Raw genomic sequence first — 19,214 nt, 5'->3', positions numbered from 1 at the left:
TTATTTATTATTTTTTGAAGCTTTAACATAATTTAACATTTTTATTAACAGTAACAAAATATTTCGCGCATGTAGTGTATATAAAATGAATTGTTTTGAAATAGCTTTATGGATGCATTCAGAGTTTTAGAGTTTTTTTAAAAATCTAAATATGATTATAGACTAGCAAAAGGGGCAACAAAAACAATATTTAAGGAAGATTTTTAATATATTGAGTAACTAAGAACGTAGGGGGCGTTAGTATATTCTAAACTTTTAACAGAGTTTCATCTCTTAACATTTCTGCGCAACAGGTGTTAATGTTTCAAAAACAAAAAGCAATATTTTAACAAAAAAAAACTCAGTATTTAAAAAAGACACTTTTTTGAGTTCAGTTTCTCTTATTTGTTTTGGTAAGAAAGTCAAACACAAAAGGAACTTAATGTACTCATTCAATATAATTACGTATTGTATTATTTTGAAACTAAAAGCACTATATTAAAATCATTCATAATTAAAAAAAAATATCTAGTAACATTTCTGACTCTTTTTGTCTTAAAAATACAAAATGTTTTTTGAAGTACTTACATAAGTCTTTTTGTTTCACAAGAATATATTCCGCGATTAAGGTTAAAACATCAGTTTTCACTTTTTCGGGGCATTAACACCATGCAGCCTAGGACTTTACACATTCTTGGATGTTTTCCAGTTATTTTACGACAAAGAAATATAAAATGTTCATGTAGTAGAATTCATAAGCATCGAGTATTCAACAATATGGTCCAGCAAAGACATTGGAGCTCTGCAGTCCCGGAACTGTGTCGTCATCGATTCCTAGATCACCATGGTTACAGGAGGCAGGACGTCCCACGTGCTGCATCTTTCTTTCTTTTACAGTGATGGATAATGTTTACTCTACACCTCATCATGCAAACGTAATGAAATAAGGAAAATTAATTGAATCTCTTAGAAAAGAAAAAAAAAAAAGACTCATTTCTTTATGAAACGGGTTATATGCATATGCTTATACGTATATATGCGTGCATATGTGTGCCTATATTCATGTATGTATGTATGTACAGTACATACCATCAAATCCCGTTTTATCAAAAACTGTTGTAGCAAAAATTCTGTTGTAACAAAAACTTCTAAGATCCTCAAACTGTATAACATAGGGTCACTGCAATTACAGTGTAACGAATATAACTAAATGGTCATATATACAGTATAAAGTTCAGCGCAGATGTGCAGCCTTTTTAAATTGCGTTTTTCCGATAGGGGCGGAATTATAGTTTTGGGGGTTCATCGCAATGATTTTCTTTAGAGACCCCCTTTGTCTATCATTCTTAAAATTAGAGTTAGAGAAACAGGTAGTTTTCGGTACCCCAATGCCGTGAGGACCCCTCTCATTTGCAATATAGTAAAGCCACTACTATTCTGTAATTTAGATTGTCTTCCTTGCTTGATATTTGGCAATGAGTTTCTATACATCTATATATGAGGTGTGTAAAGCGGGTTTTCTATCAACTTTTGACTGTACGTATGAATTTAAAAATGTAAAAGCATTGTAAAAATATAAAATTTCATATTCTGGTATACAGTAGCTCTTCGTTATATCGCTCTTGTCTGAAGACAAAAAAAAAAAAAAAAAAACACACACACGATGTATCCTGAAATGCGAGGCCATAGAAAGTAACCATTCAATTGACGTACTAATTATAGACATGAGCACCTACAAGAGAATAGTTTATTGTCATGTAAGGACAGTTTTCTTAAAAACAAAAAAAAAATCGACTATTTTTTCTCTTAAAATTGAATATATTTTGATTGTTTTAGGGTGAAATACGAATCGAAAGTTGCAGTTTTAAATACAGCGACTAAAGTGTATGGAAAATATGTCAGTTTTGTTCGTTGATTCTTCTGAGAAATATGACAATTTTTTCTCTGTGGTGACAAATATAAAAATGCATTTTTCACAAAAAATATATAGCTTTGCGGGAGACGAAAGAAAGACGCGATTTTTCCGAATGAACGTTATAACTAGGCACAATGTAACGAGTGGTTACTGTACCAAGGAAACTACCATCCTTTGACCCCTATTGTTACGTTCAGAGAAAATGGTGTAATTTTAACAAATAGTGTCTTAATGTGCCTAATCCAACGCTAAAAATTGAAATTAAATGTTAAGAACATATCATTTATTCCCCCCGTACTAAGATGAGGAACAACTGTATTACATTTTGTTCACAGATGTTATTCCACGCGCTAATACTTTACTTTTGTTTATATTCAAGTTTTATTTGTACGTAGTAGAAATCACACTATAACGCAGTGTTCAGTTCCCGGGAAACCTAACTCAATATTTAATTTTTAATATCTTGGTCAAACTTTGGCTTGATGTAGGCAAACTCCGTGTGAAATATTTGCAGTTTGCGAGAACAGGTTTAGTTGATACAATGTAAAGTTGATAAAAGGTATAATTCTCAATTGCGTACGCATCCAGATCTGAGAGTCTTAAATTATCGCGCAATAAGTCGCAAATTATCTGTTTTTATCATAAATCACACTGAACGATTGCAAGCAGATGCTGCAAGTTTGTGAACGACCCCTCACGATGCGTTGCCCATCCATGAATTATTGAAATTCGGCTCATTCGATCCCTGATAACTTTCTGAATTTTTAAGACATTCTACTGGAATTTTATCAAGAATCGAGGAATCTAGTTGGGTTTAAGATTATATAAGTTCTTAGTTGCTATCTTTCGCGCATGCGCAGTGAAAAATTAATTATTTTAAATGTCCATATTTTATCAAATTTTCAACATTTTAATTTCAATTTTGTTTTTTTACTTCTCTTGTATGCTGTCAAGTTTTCTGAAAGTTAGGTAATTTTTGATGGAAAACGTTGCGTGTTATTAGCCAAAAACCTTCAAATAAAGTTCGTAGTTTTGAAATAAATGCTATCTTCGTGAATCAGTGATACTTTTTCGTAAGTATGTAAAATAATTGAGGCAGTGAGGAGCAAAGGGATGTAAGTGGACATTTTCAATTTTTGAGCAAAACGCGTTTAAAGATAACATCCTAGGTAGACTTTAATGAATTTTTTTTTCTAAATCATGCTGCACAGCAGCACCTACCAGGGCTACTAGTACCATCTCTTGCCCCAAGACAGAGGAGAGGTTCACCTACTATATGTAATAGTTATCTCCAAATTTTTAATTTTGCCACTTACATCCCTTTGCTTCTCACTGCCTCAATTATACATAGTAAGTTAACCAATTTCTGAAATTTACAGCTTATTCTCGGCTATTTACGATGAATGATGATCAAAAAACCAGTTCGCTTTCCTCAATTTGTTACTGATCCCTGAAACATAAGGGTGGTATAAATTTTATTGGAAAATGACAGCAGGAGCATACCGTTTATGTGACAAAAGTTACGAAGCAATTGGTTTCTCATTTCTTGAAAAATCCATAAAAATGTAAATTTTTGAAAGTGTCCCCACACTTTTGGTCATATAGTGTACCCAAGAACGTGTGGGCGCCCAAAACATCCATTTTGACGATCTCCAAGTTAATTATCACGAGTTTTCTCGTGACGTCTGTATGTAGTGTCTATGAATGTGCACATTGTATGTGCGTCTGAAAATGCGTATGATCTACACATCTCGCATAAATCAAAAACGATATGCCCTAGAAGGTTGAAGTTTGATATGTAGACTCCTATTGGGGTCTAGTTGTTCACCTCCCCTTTTGGTTGCAGTTGGATGTTCCAAAAAGGGTCTTTTACACCTTTTTGCCAACTTGTTGAAAAAAATTATTTGTCGAATCTGTTTTCAATTTGGCGCCATTGGCGATGCTTAGAGAATGAATTACGTTAAAATTGCCAATATTGGTAAAATTAATCTCTGTAAAACGCTTTTTTACTTCGGTTTACGAGAAACCTGGGGGGGGGGGGGGTGGAGATTTTAAGTATTTCCTTGCTGAATCTTAGGTACTGTTATTAAATTGGCGTTAAAGGAAGTCATGTGAGGCACAAATCAGCTCATTTGGTTTGATAGTTATTCTTAAGAAATCGTTTTTGTGCACCAAAGTAGAGTTTTCGATTTGCTTTCATCTGTCGTATAGGGTGTTTGAGTAATTAAGCAAAATATGTCTGTGTTCCTTGCGAAAAGGCATGGTTTTACCTATGAGAAGTTGGTTATATTCGTAGCTGTTTTCACACAGCTTTTGAGTTCACGTAAGGCGTTCTTTGGATCAAGTTGATACACTGCGCTTGAGCCAAGTTGATAAGTGTAATAGTTTAAATCTCAAATCTTTAAGTATTTTTTCTTTTCCCAGAAATGCTTAAAAAATGACAAAAAAAAGAAAGAAAGAAAGAAAGAAAATTATATTACAAATAATTGAAAAGGGTGTATTTCGTAGTATATATTTATACTTTTGATTTCATTTGCTGTAAATCAGATTTATATTTATCATTTAACTCGAATTTGTAATTCAACCATTTTATGAGAATCTTCTTTAAAAACAACTCTTAAAAACATCATTTCTTTGCTTACTACGTCAGCATAACAGTTTTATTCCTTTGTATGTCAACTTGACCTACGTTGGGTCAAGTTCATACATTTTGAAAAAAGAAAAAAGCATCAAGAAAAAATATTTTTACATGAAAAAATTGTATCGACAAAGGTTTTGAAATAGTTATTTTTTTTAGTAAAGAGTAATAGTATTACATGAAATTTTATGTAATGCGTAAAATAACAAAAATTAAATCTAAAAAGTGTATCAACTACACCTGTCCCTTAATTTCAAACCAGCATTAAAGATCAGCTTCCTTCAGATTGTTTAAATGATATAATAAACTACGTTCAGCGTTGTCAACACATTTCGTGAAATTGCAAACAGAAGACCGATATTATAACCTTGCGAGCACAGCGCAACACTGAGTTTTCTTCCGTTTCTTTTGAAGTATAATGAACTAAAAAATAAGAAGCAGGGCAAAGTCAACCCATATGTTTAAAAGGTGCCTTAAATGTGCAGAAAAAAGAAATGGCATAAGAATACTGTATTTGGTGATGCTCTCGCTGTCCTTGTGATTCAATGAAATTAAGTATATTACATAAAGCTGATTTTTAATCACAAAATTAACATATCTTAAAAAATACAACTTTTTCTTTAAAAAAAAATTATTTATTTTTCAGTTTATGCAAAAACAGAAGTGTTTTACAAATGCTACAACATTGATAAATTACCTGCGTATAAAAGTATTACGAGTTTAATTAATTACAACAAGCTATTTCATAGCATTCAAGCACATTAAATAACAAGTTTTTAAATCATAGATGCTCACTGTTTTTTAACCGACTTTAAAAAGGAGGCGGTTATCAGTTCATACCGTATGTATGTTTTTTTTTTTTGTTTGTCCACTCACAGCGTCTCACCTAGTGGACCGATTTTGATGATTCTTCTTTTAATGGATAGGGGATGGCTCAACTTAGGTCCCATTACTTTGTTTGACCATATTTGCTCGCTAAAAAAAAGTTATGGTCAAAAAACAGTAAATTTCATGCAATTTCCCTATTAAATGATTAAACATAAAACCCATTGTTCAACAATTTGGTGCCATACAACAATAATATTAATAGTAATTGTGGTGATAATTTTGAATGGAGGCTCCCCTGAAGCAAGCATCAAGTTTCTTCAGTGTCATTGCTCTATAGTGGGGGTAAACTTAACGTGGAAGCGAGGTTTATGCAGTGATTAGGATCTGCTTATCCTTCACAATGCTACTAGGTTAGGTTTGCTTCAACTACAGTAGTATTTTTATCGTTATCAAGTATGCCAATAACAGATGATTTGGGCTGAGTAAGGAGATACAGGTATGCACAAAAAGCAACTATGCTGTGAAATGTCAATTATTTAGGAAAAACGTAATATTTAAATAGTTATAATTAAATTAACACACAAATGAATTCCAACGAGGAACAAAGATAAATTTTTATTGTCAATCGCTTAAAGTTTAAGGCGTGTTTTTATTTTTTTAGTATGGAGCATTTTTATGAAAAAAATAAGGTAAAGTTTCGTTATAGTAACTTCTTAATCTTTCTGAAATACATTTACACTAAAAAGAATAAAATAAAAAAAATAAAAAAAAAAAAAAAATAGAACCGACTTCAAAATTGCTCTAAAAAGTGAAAAATAATTTTATTCTTTAAACATCATCGATAATACTTTTAAACATAATTTTTGAAGTTGGCGCAGAAACGATCGATACAATCATTCAAAGCCATAACTCAGTTACAACTATAAATTAAATCAGGCCCAGTTTCTTCACTACCACATGCATTACGCATTGATGACAGCATATTTGAGTAACGATATAAATGTTTCGTTCCTAACTTTGGATGATTTTTTGATAACAATATGAACGAAGCATGGTTACAATGGATTTTACTTTTTGTTTTTGCGCCAACTTCAAAAATTATGTTTAAAAGTATTATCGATGGTGTTTAAAGAATAAAATTATTTTTCACTTTTTAGAGCAATTTTGAAGTCGGTTCTATTTTTTTTTTACAAATTTTTTTTATTTAATGTCATATATTTCTACAGTAAAGTATTTGTTCTAAAGCAGAGGCACCCAAGATTTTCCGATTCACGGCCCCCTTTGAAGAATTAGATTTTTCCTACCGCACTCCTGTCTTTCTCCACTACACATACGTATATTGATACCATGCGTGGCATCCCTCACCTCTTCCTGTGGCACCACAGGGTGCCGCGGCACTCAGATTGGGAAAGTATTTGTTCTAAAGCAGGGGTACCCAAGGTATTCCTATTCGTCGCACCCTTTGAAGAATTAGAATTTTCCCACGGCACCTAAGTCTACCTCCTTTATATACATATATATATTGATACCATGCGCGGAATCCCTCACCTCTTGTTGTGGCTCCTCAGGGTGCCGCGGCACCCAGATTGGGAACTCCTGTTCCAAATCATTCATTACTTTCGTTTTGAATAATACCATCAACATTCCATGTTAAAGGGAAACTTTTAAGCTGCATTTAAAAAGAAGAAATCAGGAGAAGAGGACAAATGAAAATAAGAAAATCGGAAGTTTAAAAAAAACTTTAGTAAGAAGAAAATCTGAGATTGGGAAAAACTGAAAAGAAAAAAATCGGAAGTAAAAAAAGAAAACGAAAAGGAGAGATTCAAGAATACGCAGAGAAAAATTGATAACTGTTAGAAACACAGAAAAATTAAGGAATTGAACGAGACAGGATTTGCTAATGAAAGACATAAATCTTTATTTTGAGGGACATCACATTTTTAAGGCAAATTCTTTTACATAAATATTTATTTTGAGGGACTTCACATTTTTAAGGCAAATTCTTTTTTTCTAAGTTACAAAAAATTTTATTTTGGTTCATAAAATTTCAATAAAATGTTTAAAAAATGAACTTGATGTAACAGAACAGTATCTCTTGTAGTATTAGAAGAGATGCTGTTCTGTTACATTGTTTATTATACAGAAAATCTTGCATAGTGTATCCAGGGTATAATTAATAGACATTTGTCAACGGTAGCAAATTTTGCAGCACATGCATGATAAAGGATGTAAACATTTGTTAACTGTAACAAACAAAGTTTAGAAATTTCCAATGATATAAGCTCTTTTATACAAATAACTTCTGAGTAACATCTGTACAAAATTTATCATCTTTCAGTTTTAGAAACTAACAGCATTTCAAAATCAATTTGAAGCATTAACATTATGGCAATATATAAATATTCCATTTTATACATAAGTATTTGATACATAAGATGAATTTAATTTATACATAACAGTTCATAAATTCTTATTCAGAACAGGAAAATTGGCAGTTTTATTTTTAAAACATCCATCTGAGTTCTGACTTGTGGTAACGTAAGGAACAGGGTCAATCGCGACATCGGAATAATAAACTGGACACAACAACATATAGTAAGTAAATACACATAATATGTAACTATTTACATGACTTTCTTGTCTTCGGAATAAGTACTCGCTAACCTCCCCATGTTTCTGTACTCGAGTACAAATGAATCGAAAAATTCATAAACGAGTCCTCTCCTGGGTTTTGCCAAAAGAGACTGGTTTTCGAACTCATCGATTCAAATACATGTAGGATTTTTTACTTATGTTTTATCGTTGCTAGTTTCAGAACTTAAATAGTAGAACTTAAATAGTTCAATTAAAGAGTAGAACATTAATTCTAGGGTACAAGAGTACAAAAAGTGAAATTGCAAACAATTAATTTCAAGTTTAAATTGTTTACTTTTTTCTATCGTGTTAATGAAGAAAAACAAGGAGAATTTTATTATCAATCGAGCTTCAAATAGTAATCCACAGGAAACTGTGATTTGCAACCTGGCAATTGTATTGAAAATGGGTACAGGTATTTTCCCCCTTACAAGAAGTTCAATCTTCAGTTCTTAATGAGGGATGACAATCAAAGCTATTTTCGTCAATTTTTTCAATTTTAAGTCATGAGGAAGGAATTTCTTTACCTCCAAAACGCATGTGTTCAATTTTTATTGAAAATTCGGACCTTTGCATAAGAATATGTTTTTGGTTGAACAGTCCTCAAAAAGGTTTACACTTGCAAAATAAAGAAAGAAAATGAGATTTTTCCTCTTGATCGATTGCAATTATTAAATTAACATGTTAGCTGCCACAAGCATTTATGAAAAAATTCCAGTTACGCATTGCGAAGGCATTGAAGGTTAAACGTTTCATCGTTTAAACTATTTCAACAAAATGCATTAGAGTTTTGATTAGCAACGTTTAATTACATTAATGATAGAACCCTGTAGTCACTAGCATTGTAATTTTTTAATTTCACTTCGTATTTTATACCGTCGGTCACCGACGAAACCCGCTGCCTGAACGGAAAGTTTTGTGTCAGTAATCGTTAAAAGACGTGACGGCTAACGTGGTAAATAAAACACGAAAGGTTTTCTTGCAGATACAAACATACACAATCACAAATACCTACAGACATACAATGAAAAAGTGCATATGAGATCGTCAAGAATATAAACAAAAATTTTGAAATGCAATACATGGTGAGAGTGATAATACAGAAAATATTTAAAAGATAATGAAAATATCTGAGGTCTTCAATGCAACTAAAATATAAAATAATGCAACCAAAATATGTATAAATAAAATTTTAAAATGTAATACATGGTGAGAGTGATAACACAAAAAATATAAAAAAGATATTACAAATATCTGAGGTCTTCAATGCAACTAAAATACGAACATAAATTATAGCAACAGCATTCGCAAAAATGTTAATGTGGACAAAATGGAAGCCTGTACAACGATAATGAAAAAACCAAATGCAATGTATGGCAACAATGATCATAAAAGTAATAAAGTTCCTTCAGAACTAAACTAGCCGTCTTCCCGTATGACAAAACCTATTTTCTATTAGCAGCCCTTATCTCTCTCTCTCTCTCAATTCTCTTAGTCACCGAAAATTCAGTTCGAAATATAAAATTGCAACTTGAAATTAGCTATACGAAACTATTTTTGAACACTTAGCAACTCCAACGAGACTTGGGTATCCCATTAGGGTGGCAGTTCCTTATTTCGAGTGGAATGTCACCACATTCTGCGGTTTCTTCAGGTATAACCATTTTTCTCCGCTGCATTCCTTCGCCGTATTGAGGGTTGAATTTCAGCCTGGACATTAGGTAAGAAACGAGGTACCTTTCCTGAAAAATAAGTGTAAAACTTATTTTAGAAAAAATTAAACAAAACTATTGAACAAACAAAACTTAGAATGGAATATTCCTCGCTTGTACTTTATTCGGTACGAATGCTCATGCATACACTCTAGACACAGTTTAGTCGAAACATTTTACATGTTGGATTTAAACTCCTTTTTTTAATCCGTTATTTCCATCACAGATATGTTTCTCTACTGTGTCATGCATAAAACCTTTTTTTTCGTTGTTCTTATCTGTTCATATCTTTAATCGCAGTTTACTTTTTCTCTTAAAAAAATAAATAATAATAATAAAATATTTCAGAAATTTCACTGTGCTCCACAGACACATCACACATGGCACAGATTTCAGAAGTTTTAAAGAAATGTACGTCACAAAGAGATGGAGATAACACCCAGGGCACCCGTGGGAATCAAACTCACGACATTTTTAATACGCACACTATCTTTTTAATACGAGCATAATTTTTAATCAAAAGGAAAGTTTTATCTGATCATTATAATGGCAAAACGAAAACAATAACTTAACAATTCGGTAGGTCTACTATTCGTGTCTATATGCCTATTCGTGATGAGTTTGTTTTATTAGACAGTTAACTGGGGTAGCTCACAGGTTTGGAACCTCCCATCTAGACCAAGAAGACCAAGAATTAGATGAAAATATCACCTTGAAGAGGACTTGCACAACCTGCGGATTAATAACTGGAAACAAAACGCAACTAAGGTGTGCGGAATAGTCAAAGTTCTAAAAAGAAATCTTGGATCTTCAAGGGATGTAGCATCAATGACAATGATGGCAGGATATTGTAGCAATGTTGGAATGCATCTCCCATTTTTCTGATGAATAAAGAGATTACTTACCTTTTTTATTGAATTTTGCACCCATGTAGGAACATCAGGAATGATGAGAGTTAGCAGGAACTTCATGACAAAAATGAAATGCTGTAAAAGGGTTGTGAGCATTAAAAACTGAAATTTAAAAATAAACGCAAACACATTTTATACGTTATGATATTGCGTAATTGTTTTAAAGAGATACTTTAATCTCTTGTTTCGTTAACTTAAGATACAAGCTAATTGGGGATACATTACTATACCCTGCTCCATGAGAAGTGATAGCAAAAGTAACTAGTATGTTGTGGCCATCACGAAACTTTCTTCTATATTCTTCTTTTTTTCTGATCCCTCCCCTCCCCATGCTTGACGAGGAAGCAATATTCCCAACAAAAACAAAATTACACATGCAAAAACTTGCCGACCATCCCAATGTCTGAATTATTGCAAAAGCAAAGAGCGAAAATTGAAAGTTATTTTAAAAGTCTTGCTTGAATTAATTACAAATATTTTATTTGTTAACAAACATAAGATGGCAACAGTTAAAAATTTTAAATCATTGAGATAATATTTCCGATCATTTCCATACAATTAAAATCACGAGAAATACGCAGACGACAATCTATAACGATTTATCTTTCTTATTGTTGCATTAATAAAGCTATTTTTATTCGCAAAAAAAAAAAAAATAATAATAATAACTTGAATTTTGTCATCTTGAATTCAAATTATGTTTTTCGCAATCACGAGTGTGTGTGTATATTTAAGCGTGTGTGTTTGTGTGTGGAGGGTATGTGTGTGTGTAGGCATGTGTGTTTGTGTCTGTCTGCAGGCATGAGTGTGTGGGAAGTTTTGTGTATGTGTGTGTAGGCATATGTGTTTGTGTCTGTGTGCAGGCATGAGTGTGTGGGTAGTTGTGTGTATGTGAGTGTGTGTGTGTATGTGTTTGTGTATGTGTGTAGGTGTGTGTATATGTATATGTGTGTAGGTGTGTCTATATGTATATGTGTGTAGGTGCGTGTACGTATGCGTGTAAGCTAGAGGTGCAGCATCGTGAGGACCCGATCGACGGTGATGCTGTGGAGGGTGGCGGTGGGAAAAATGATAGGACATCAAAAACAGTCAAATGAAAGCAATAAGCAATCGTGATTGCTCAAAAAAAATCAACACCTCTTGGAGCGATTGGCGTCAAAATTGAACCAAAGCCTGTTTACATATGGATTCACATATATTCTAAATTTCAACCAGAACGTAGCATTACTTCTTGAGATAGGGCACTCACAATGGAAAAAAAGAATGGGCGATTGCGCTACCCCCTTTTTAGCTGTTGACACCAAAATAAAATCAGCTCTTATAGCCGCTAAGGGCTACTTGCCGATAAATTTTTCTTTCATTCCGTTCATTATTTCTTGAGATACAGCAGTCACAATTGACGACAAAAAAACGTTCTATAGCTCAACCCCCGTTTGAGTTATTGACACCAAAATTAAATCAGCACCTGTTCCTGTTAAAGGCAATATATGGACCAAATTTTGTTTGATTCCGCCAGTTACTTCCTGAGGGATAGCAAGCACGCGTAACTCAAAAAACGTCCCATTGATCCACCCCCCTTGGAAGAATTCGCGCCAAAAACCAATGGGCACAAGTTCACATAGGGGCACATATGTATACCAAATTTCGTTCGATTTCATGCGGTAGTTTTTGCTGTAGAGCGGCCACAAAAAACTGGTCACACATAGACGTGACACACACACACACACAGACAGACAGACATTTTCCAAAAATAGTCGAAATGGACTCAGCACACCTCAAAACGTTCGAATCCGTCAAAATTCGAAATTCGAAAATTTGCACGAATCCAATACTTTCTTCTATATATTAGATATAGAAGAAAGTAAAAATTAAAAGCTGCTGTTCTATTAACAACATTCCCGCAACTACGGTTTTCAGGCTGAATGGGCGACTCTGTTCGAATTGAACAAAGGTATTTGGCAGAGTTTCTCTTTCTTTTACAATTTGGTTACTTTTCAGCCACAACTATCGCGCACGTGAACTTTACACAGAAAGAAAGTTAACAATATCTTCTTTCAAGGATCACGAGTTTTCAAAAAACATTGATTTTGAAATAGATTTTAGAAAGAAATAGCAAAAATCAAAAAACTATTGATCCCTCCAAAAAAGTTACATTTAAATAGGCACTGTTTTCAGTCTCCCGATCGCCGGCAAATTACGGTATCGGCAAATGTAACGTTATTTAACTTCGCTACCAGAGCTCGAGAAATAGGGTGACTCACTAAATCAGTATGGAGACTAAGCAAATAAAGTTTCAAAAAGTTTGCTTACTGCGACATGAATAAAAATTATAAATATTAAAAAATGTGTATTTATTAGTTTTCATATTCATTCTAGTTTCATCTTTTGATTCAGGTTTTTCCATTATTGGTTGAAATTTTCTTGTTTTGTGATTTTTATTAACCATTAGAACTGCTATTCTTCGATAGAAATTTTCAAAACGTTGTTAGAACTTTTGTTAGTTTCAATCATTTTCTCTTAGGAGAGCGAGGGGCTTGTTGTAACAATTTTTTTAAATGGTGTCATATCTTGAGATGTATTGGTTAAATTATCACTAAATAAATTTTGATTGGTACTCTGACTATTCTTCTATGAAGTCTAATTGAAAAAACATTACATATATATGTATATCTTTCAGAAAAAAAAAAGTTTCTAAAAGAAGGGAAGTGTTACAACTTACCCCGTACTTGGGGTTTTTTGTAACATCTATTGGGGGCATATAATAACAACAATAAAAAACATTAATTTTACACCATTAATCATTTATTCTTTTCACATTTTTATTTGTTTTCAACAAATAACTAAGTATTTAACGAAAATAATAAGATACTTCTACTAAATGCATCTACTTTTTAATAATTAACTGAAATACACTTTTTTTAGGTAATCAACAATTTAAATATTTTAGTTTTTAAACTATTAATCCTGTTTTGTGTTAAAATTCTACCATAGGTACTGATATACAAACTAGGCACTTCGAAATCACAATTAGTTAAGTTATAAACCTCCATATTAAGTATTTAAATTATTTCTTAGTTCTTACATCTTATAATACTCAGTCTGTTCATAAGTCTCTTTATCAATGAATTTAGTCTTCATCTGAGTTACAGTTAATACAAACAAAAGAAATAGTATCTCCTCGGACACATCCTTACATGTGCCCACATCTTACATACAATATATTCAACCCAATCACCTTTTGAATGACGATTCCCTTCGCTGAAAACTCGACAATACCAGTCTTCAGATTCAGATTCCGAATCTGAATTTAAAACCCTTTTCTTAACTCTTTCTATTCCATCTTTATTGTTTGCAGATTTTTACTTTTGCCTTTTACCTTTACTTTTTTTTTTATCATCTTTTTTCTGCTTTCTTTTCATCTTTTTTTCATATTCCATTCTCAAAGCTTCTTTTTCATGTGAGTCTGTCAAAGCAGTGAACTTTCTTTTACGCCTGTTATTTATATTTGTTTTCCGTGGTGGTGCCTTTGGTAATGGTCTAATTTTCGGTGGGGAAAATTTGTTTAGACCAGAGCAACTCGGAGTTGGTTCGTTTACACTTTCAAGATTCAAAAATAAATTTTCAATCACATTTAGAGAATTTTCTGATTGTTCAGTGGGATCTGGACGATCAGTGACAAAAGAGGACGCAAAGTCACTGTCTTGAAACATATCTACATTTAAAGACAAAACACCGAAAGGTATATTACATTACAAATAATTTACAGCAGCATGAGGCAAGTTGTAACATGTTACAACATACCTCGAGATTTTGTTACAATTAACCCCAAATCATAGTTTTTCATATTTAGCGTATTAACTATTCAAACAACTTTGTAATCTTGAAAACTATGATAATACATCATACATAGATAAATGTTAATACGAAATAAAATATTGAAAGCTCTATTTAGTCAAAAATAATAAAGCTAACCAAAAATTTACGAAGGTCAAAAAATACGTTTCCTGCCAATAACGAAGGGCTCGTACACACCCATTCACTGCGTCGCCTGGCGGGACACTGGCGGTGATAATGTGAAGCGGTACATTATAACAGTAAGATTGAGTCAGAAAAGTAGGTTAATAAAGTTTAAATTCTTAGTGAAAAAGCACTGTTACTACTTACCCCTGTTACATCAAGCCTCTAGCTCCCCTGCTATTTAAAAATCTGTTTGTAATTAGTACAGTTTTACCCTTAGCCATTAAACTTTCCGCTTCAGTCATAAAGAATTCTCCTTCAGTCGTAAGTAATATTTACAAGCTATTCGACTTTATTTTAGAATCAAAAGAATGTTTTTCACTTTTGGTAGAAAATCCTCCAAAGGCATCGGAACTTTCTTCCTAGAACTTTTCTATTTAGTTACACGTACGAACTAATTTATTTTTAATTGTGAAATGCGTTTCAAATGACTTAAAGCAAGCTAGTGCATATATTGGCGTTACATATAATTTGCAATTCACACAAACTTACTTCTTTCCTGTTTCATCAAAATACTTTTAAAGACTTTTAGAGGGGATAAACCTTTTTTTTTTTTTTTTTTTTTTTTTTTTTTTTTACGGATATTGTTTTTACATGATTTTCTACAGCTGCACAGACTACCTGATCTTGAACATGTTAAAGAACGTTCTTATAACAAGGTTCTAGAGATCAGCTAGAAAATATTTGTTTTCTGTTTTTCTGTGACTTTTTCTCTCATTTGTACAGGGTGTTGCAAAAGTAATGTCATAATTTGAATTGACCTCCATTTTTGCAGATGGCCCCAAATGGCACTGTGCTTTAATATTTATGATGTAGATATGTAGTGAATTAGTTGCCAACAAGCCATGGAGCGATACACACCTCAAGAACGTGGATTTATTGTTACTGCTTATTTGACAAATGTCAAGTCTGCTGTTTTCACACAACGTGAATTTCGTCGTCATTTTTCCTGTCGTCGTGTTCCATGTGTTCGAACAATTTAGGGGTTTACCAAAACAGACCACGAACCTTGGAAGTCTTGCAAGCTAACAGTGAGCAAGAAATCGTCAGTTTGGAGCCAGATGCTTTGCGAGCAACAATTGAAAATGCCGTAAAACGAGCGCAATGGGGTCGTTTCCAAAATTTTAAAAGTATTTTTTTCTGAAAGAGCATGCTTAAAAACATAGGATCGGATCATTTTTTAAATAATTTGTTTAAGTTTAATATTTAAAAAAAATTTCTTAAATCGGTGCGCTTTCATTGTTTAAGCTTCTGCCGATGACATCAAAAATGATGAAATGTCATTCTGTGTTACCATTCAGATTTTTTAGTTAGACAGTTATTTTTCTTGCTTATTCTATCAATTTCGGTGACAAAAAGTACTACTTTTGACTGAAGGAAACAACCCCATTATGCATGAACTCGGGAGGTAGCCATTTGAGCGATATAATTTTTTCCAAGTAATGTCACCAATTTTACTTTCAAATAAACTTTTGATGAAAACAGAGCTCTTTTTTTTTCATTTTTAACAAAATGGCAACCAATTCAAAATGTGACCTTACTTTTGTGCCACCTTGTATCATTAGCCAAAAGAACTACAACAAATCTCGTTTTTGTCCTTCAATGATAAGAATTTTCTTTAAATAATTATTTCTTTGATATTGTATTACAAAACAACAGCATGATCTCTACTTAGACCCAAAGAAGTTAGAAAACCTTACCTCAAATCCGATGACAAATGCGAACTGCATGTATAAGCTGAAGCCCCTCCCTATTTCTGAAGTAAAGGCAATGAGAAAGGCGTTACTAATGACACCACAGATGTTGATGAAGTTGATGATGTTGAACCATATACCTGAAAAAGAAAATTTAAATGATGAAAAAGCGCATAGGAATGTTGGAGTTTTCAAACATCAAAATTTGAAAAATTTAAGTTCTTAATCTCAAACAAACGTACCAATGTCATTGTCTCTGTAAGGTATAGGCCTTCTGTTCCAGTTGAGAAGTCGACGGGAATCAATTTTGAAGTCAATCATATTGAAAAGCAAAGCAAGTGCCGGGGCTAGTGGAAAAGAAGCTGCAAACATCTGAAAAGTTAAAATGAGTTTTATTGTATATATTTAAGAAAAACACCAGCATTAAACGTCCTAACATATTATAAGGTACATTTTTTGAAAGAAAAAAAACCTCGCATGTAAAAAGCATTTATCTGAATCAGTTTTATTGGTACGCTAGCTTAATCCCCTGCTGTATATTTGTACGTAGCCAAAATATTGTTAGCTGTGACTTTTCAATATGAATGGGAAATTGTCTTTCCAGTTTCTAGTATATTTCACTCTCATTACTAATTTGGTTGGTTTTAGGAAAATGATTAAAATCTATAAAACAAAATTGACTTGTTACAATTGAGAATTGAATAAACACTATTGCGTTTGAAACGCTACGTGCATTAATAACAACGTATTAATGCACATGCCTTTTTCTCACAAGCTCACTTCTTTTGCATCGAAAATGTTTTTTTTTTTTTTTTTTTTTTTGCACTCCGAAACACGTGTATGCTGTATTTCCGCTAATCTGTGCATTAAAGGGTTGTTTACTATTCTTTTATGTTATAGTTGTTCGATTTAATCTCTTACTTTAAGCACAAAATAATTAATTTTGTTTTGTACTATAATGTTCTCCAAAGCTTCTATGATAAAAATAAAAAGAGCAGTAAGAAATGCCTCTAAGTTTCCAAATACATACTGATAAAAAAAATTATTAAAAAAATGCTTTGTTCTTTTTACAACCAATTATAGATTTGTTTTAGTTATTTATTTTGTAAAAAGTAAATTTGCAAAACATAAAATGTGGGAAAAAAGAAAAAATAGTTTCGCTAAATTCTAAACTTTCAAAGAACCATGGTTAGGAAAAGCTAATGTAATGAAATTGAGATATAATCATGCATTTTGAGTTATTAGAAATTCAATTATTTTTTTTAAATATATTTAAAAAAAAATTGACAGTTAGTTAATTTTTGTCCTTTATTCTGAAATTAAGAGGTATAAAAACAAGACTGTGACAAGCATAGTAGCAAATCAAATTGAATGAGGTACCCTATTATTGAACCCTTTTATATAGCAAATAATATAAAAAATAATAATTTCAGCACTTTAACAATTTAACAATTAAATTCAGTTGTATTCATTATAATGGTTATATCTTGCTTTACTATTACTTTTATGTAATTATGTACTTTTGAGTAGTAAGATCCAGATACTTATACGGATTTCTCATCTCGATTATCGCATATTATTATGTAAGGAATAAAAGTAAACTTAATAGAAATAATTATTATTGAAATTAAGAACGTAGTTTTCAAGTTGGATAAAGTAGGAATATAAGTATTTCTTTTGAAAGGCATAAGCAAAATGAGTTTCATATTTTTAAATCATTAGGTATTTTGTGACAGAAATTTTTTTTTAAAAAATTATTATTTATTTACGAAACATTTTAAATTTAGATAGCCAAAGATTTATTTCAAAAAGCATTAGCAACAATATTAGTTTTTTTTTCTGCTAAAAAGGGCTTTTTGTAGTTTGAAATCACTCTGAAAAATTTGTTCTTCATTTTAGAAGTTATCTTTTTAGTTGGATAGAAGATTCATAAGTGCTTGTAAAAAGCATTAACGAAAGTACTTTCATTTTTTCTCAGATTAAAAAGATTTCCTCCGTTAAAAAATATCTCTGAAGTTTTGTTCTTCAATTTCGAAGTGCTCTTTTGAATTTGGATGGAATAAGTTTCATAAAAGCTTCTTTTTAAAAGACAATAGTGAAACTAATTTCAATTCATTTCATATTAAAAGAATTTTTGTGAAGAGATCATTATAATATGTGTTGTCAGTTGTCAAGAGGGACTTGATTTAAAGGGACATTTTAAAAATAATTTCAAATGGGGTTATACTCGACAATGAACCGAATTTAATGTTTCGTGAAAATACAATTATTTGGTGGTAAGAAATTCTCTAATCCAGTAATACATCAAAAGAAAAACAAGATAAATGTTCTTTCTCCGTTAAGTTTTTTTTTTTTTTTTAATGCTTCAAAATTTAACATTATAGCTAAATTTGTTGATTTAGTTAAAATTCATTGAAAATCTTACCACAAGATATCCGTATTGAATCATCTTTTCCGTGAACTCGCCCAGCCGAAAATCTTCAGCAGCTGGTTTTTGATACTCTCTCATCAGGTAGTTTTGTTTTGATATCCCTTCATCTGTCGTTATGTCGTCGATTTCATTGAAACGAAAGTGTCGAAGGCACTTCTTGAACAAACTAAAAGGATAAGTAATAATATCAAAAACTACTATTTAGTAATATCGTACTATTGATGATTATTAATATGTGTACAAGAATAATGCATACACATGTACCGGGTGATCCAAAAGTCAGAACCAACTTTTAAAATGAATAATTCGAAAACAAATAAGGATAAAAAAGATGTTGTTTGAACTAAACGGATGGAAAAAAAAGTCGGGTTTTGTCTGGCAACGAACCAAAAACAGTTATGTTGGCGACCAACAGATGGCGCTGTCGGATTTCTTTTGCAGGATCATACAAAGCA

The 19,214-nt window shown here is 32.0% G+C and overlaps 2 protein-coding genes across 2 annotated transcripts in view; both read right to left on the bottom strand.

The window, feature by feature from the left end:
• The window catches only part of LOC129216753 (anoctamin-7-like), a 58,077-nt gene extending 51,103 nt beyond the window's left edge, over nt 1-6,974 (bottom strand). Inside the window, exon 1 of the mRNA XM_054850970.1 lies at nt 6,909-6,974. Coding sequence (XP_054706945.1) covers nt 6,909-6,974 — 66 coding nt within the window. The remainder of the gene's footprint in view (nt 1-6,908) is intronic.
• Nucleotides 6,839-19,214, bottom strand: part of LOC129216236 (anoctamin-8-like) — a 75,507-nt gene continuing 63,131 nt past the window's right edge. Inside the window, exons 13-17 of the mRNA XM_054850435.1 lie at nt 18,754-18,925; nt 16,571-16,700; nt 16,335-16,468; nt 10,612-10,692; nt 6,839-9,736 (exon numbers count right to left, since the gene is read on the bottom strand). Coding sequence (XP_054706410.1) covers nt 9,560-9,736; nt 10,612-10,692; nt 16,335-16,468; nt 16,571-16,700; nt 18,754-18,925 — 694 coding nt within the window. The 3' untranslated portion in view covers nt 6,839-9,559. The remainder of the gene's footprint in view (nt 9,737-10,611; nt 10,693-16,334; nt 16,469-16,570; nt 16,701-18,753; nt 18,926-19,214) is intronic.

This window comes from Uloborus diversus, chromosome 2 (genome assembly GCF_026930045.1).
Source record: "Uloborus diversus isolate 005 chromosome 2, Udiv.v.3.1, whole genome shotgun sequence".
NCBI lineage: Eukaryota > Metazoa > Arthropoda > Arachnida > Araneae > Uloboridae > Uloborus > Uloborus diversus.
Note: the sequence above shows the minus strand (reverse complement) of the source record. Positions and strands in the feature narration are given on the sequence as shown.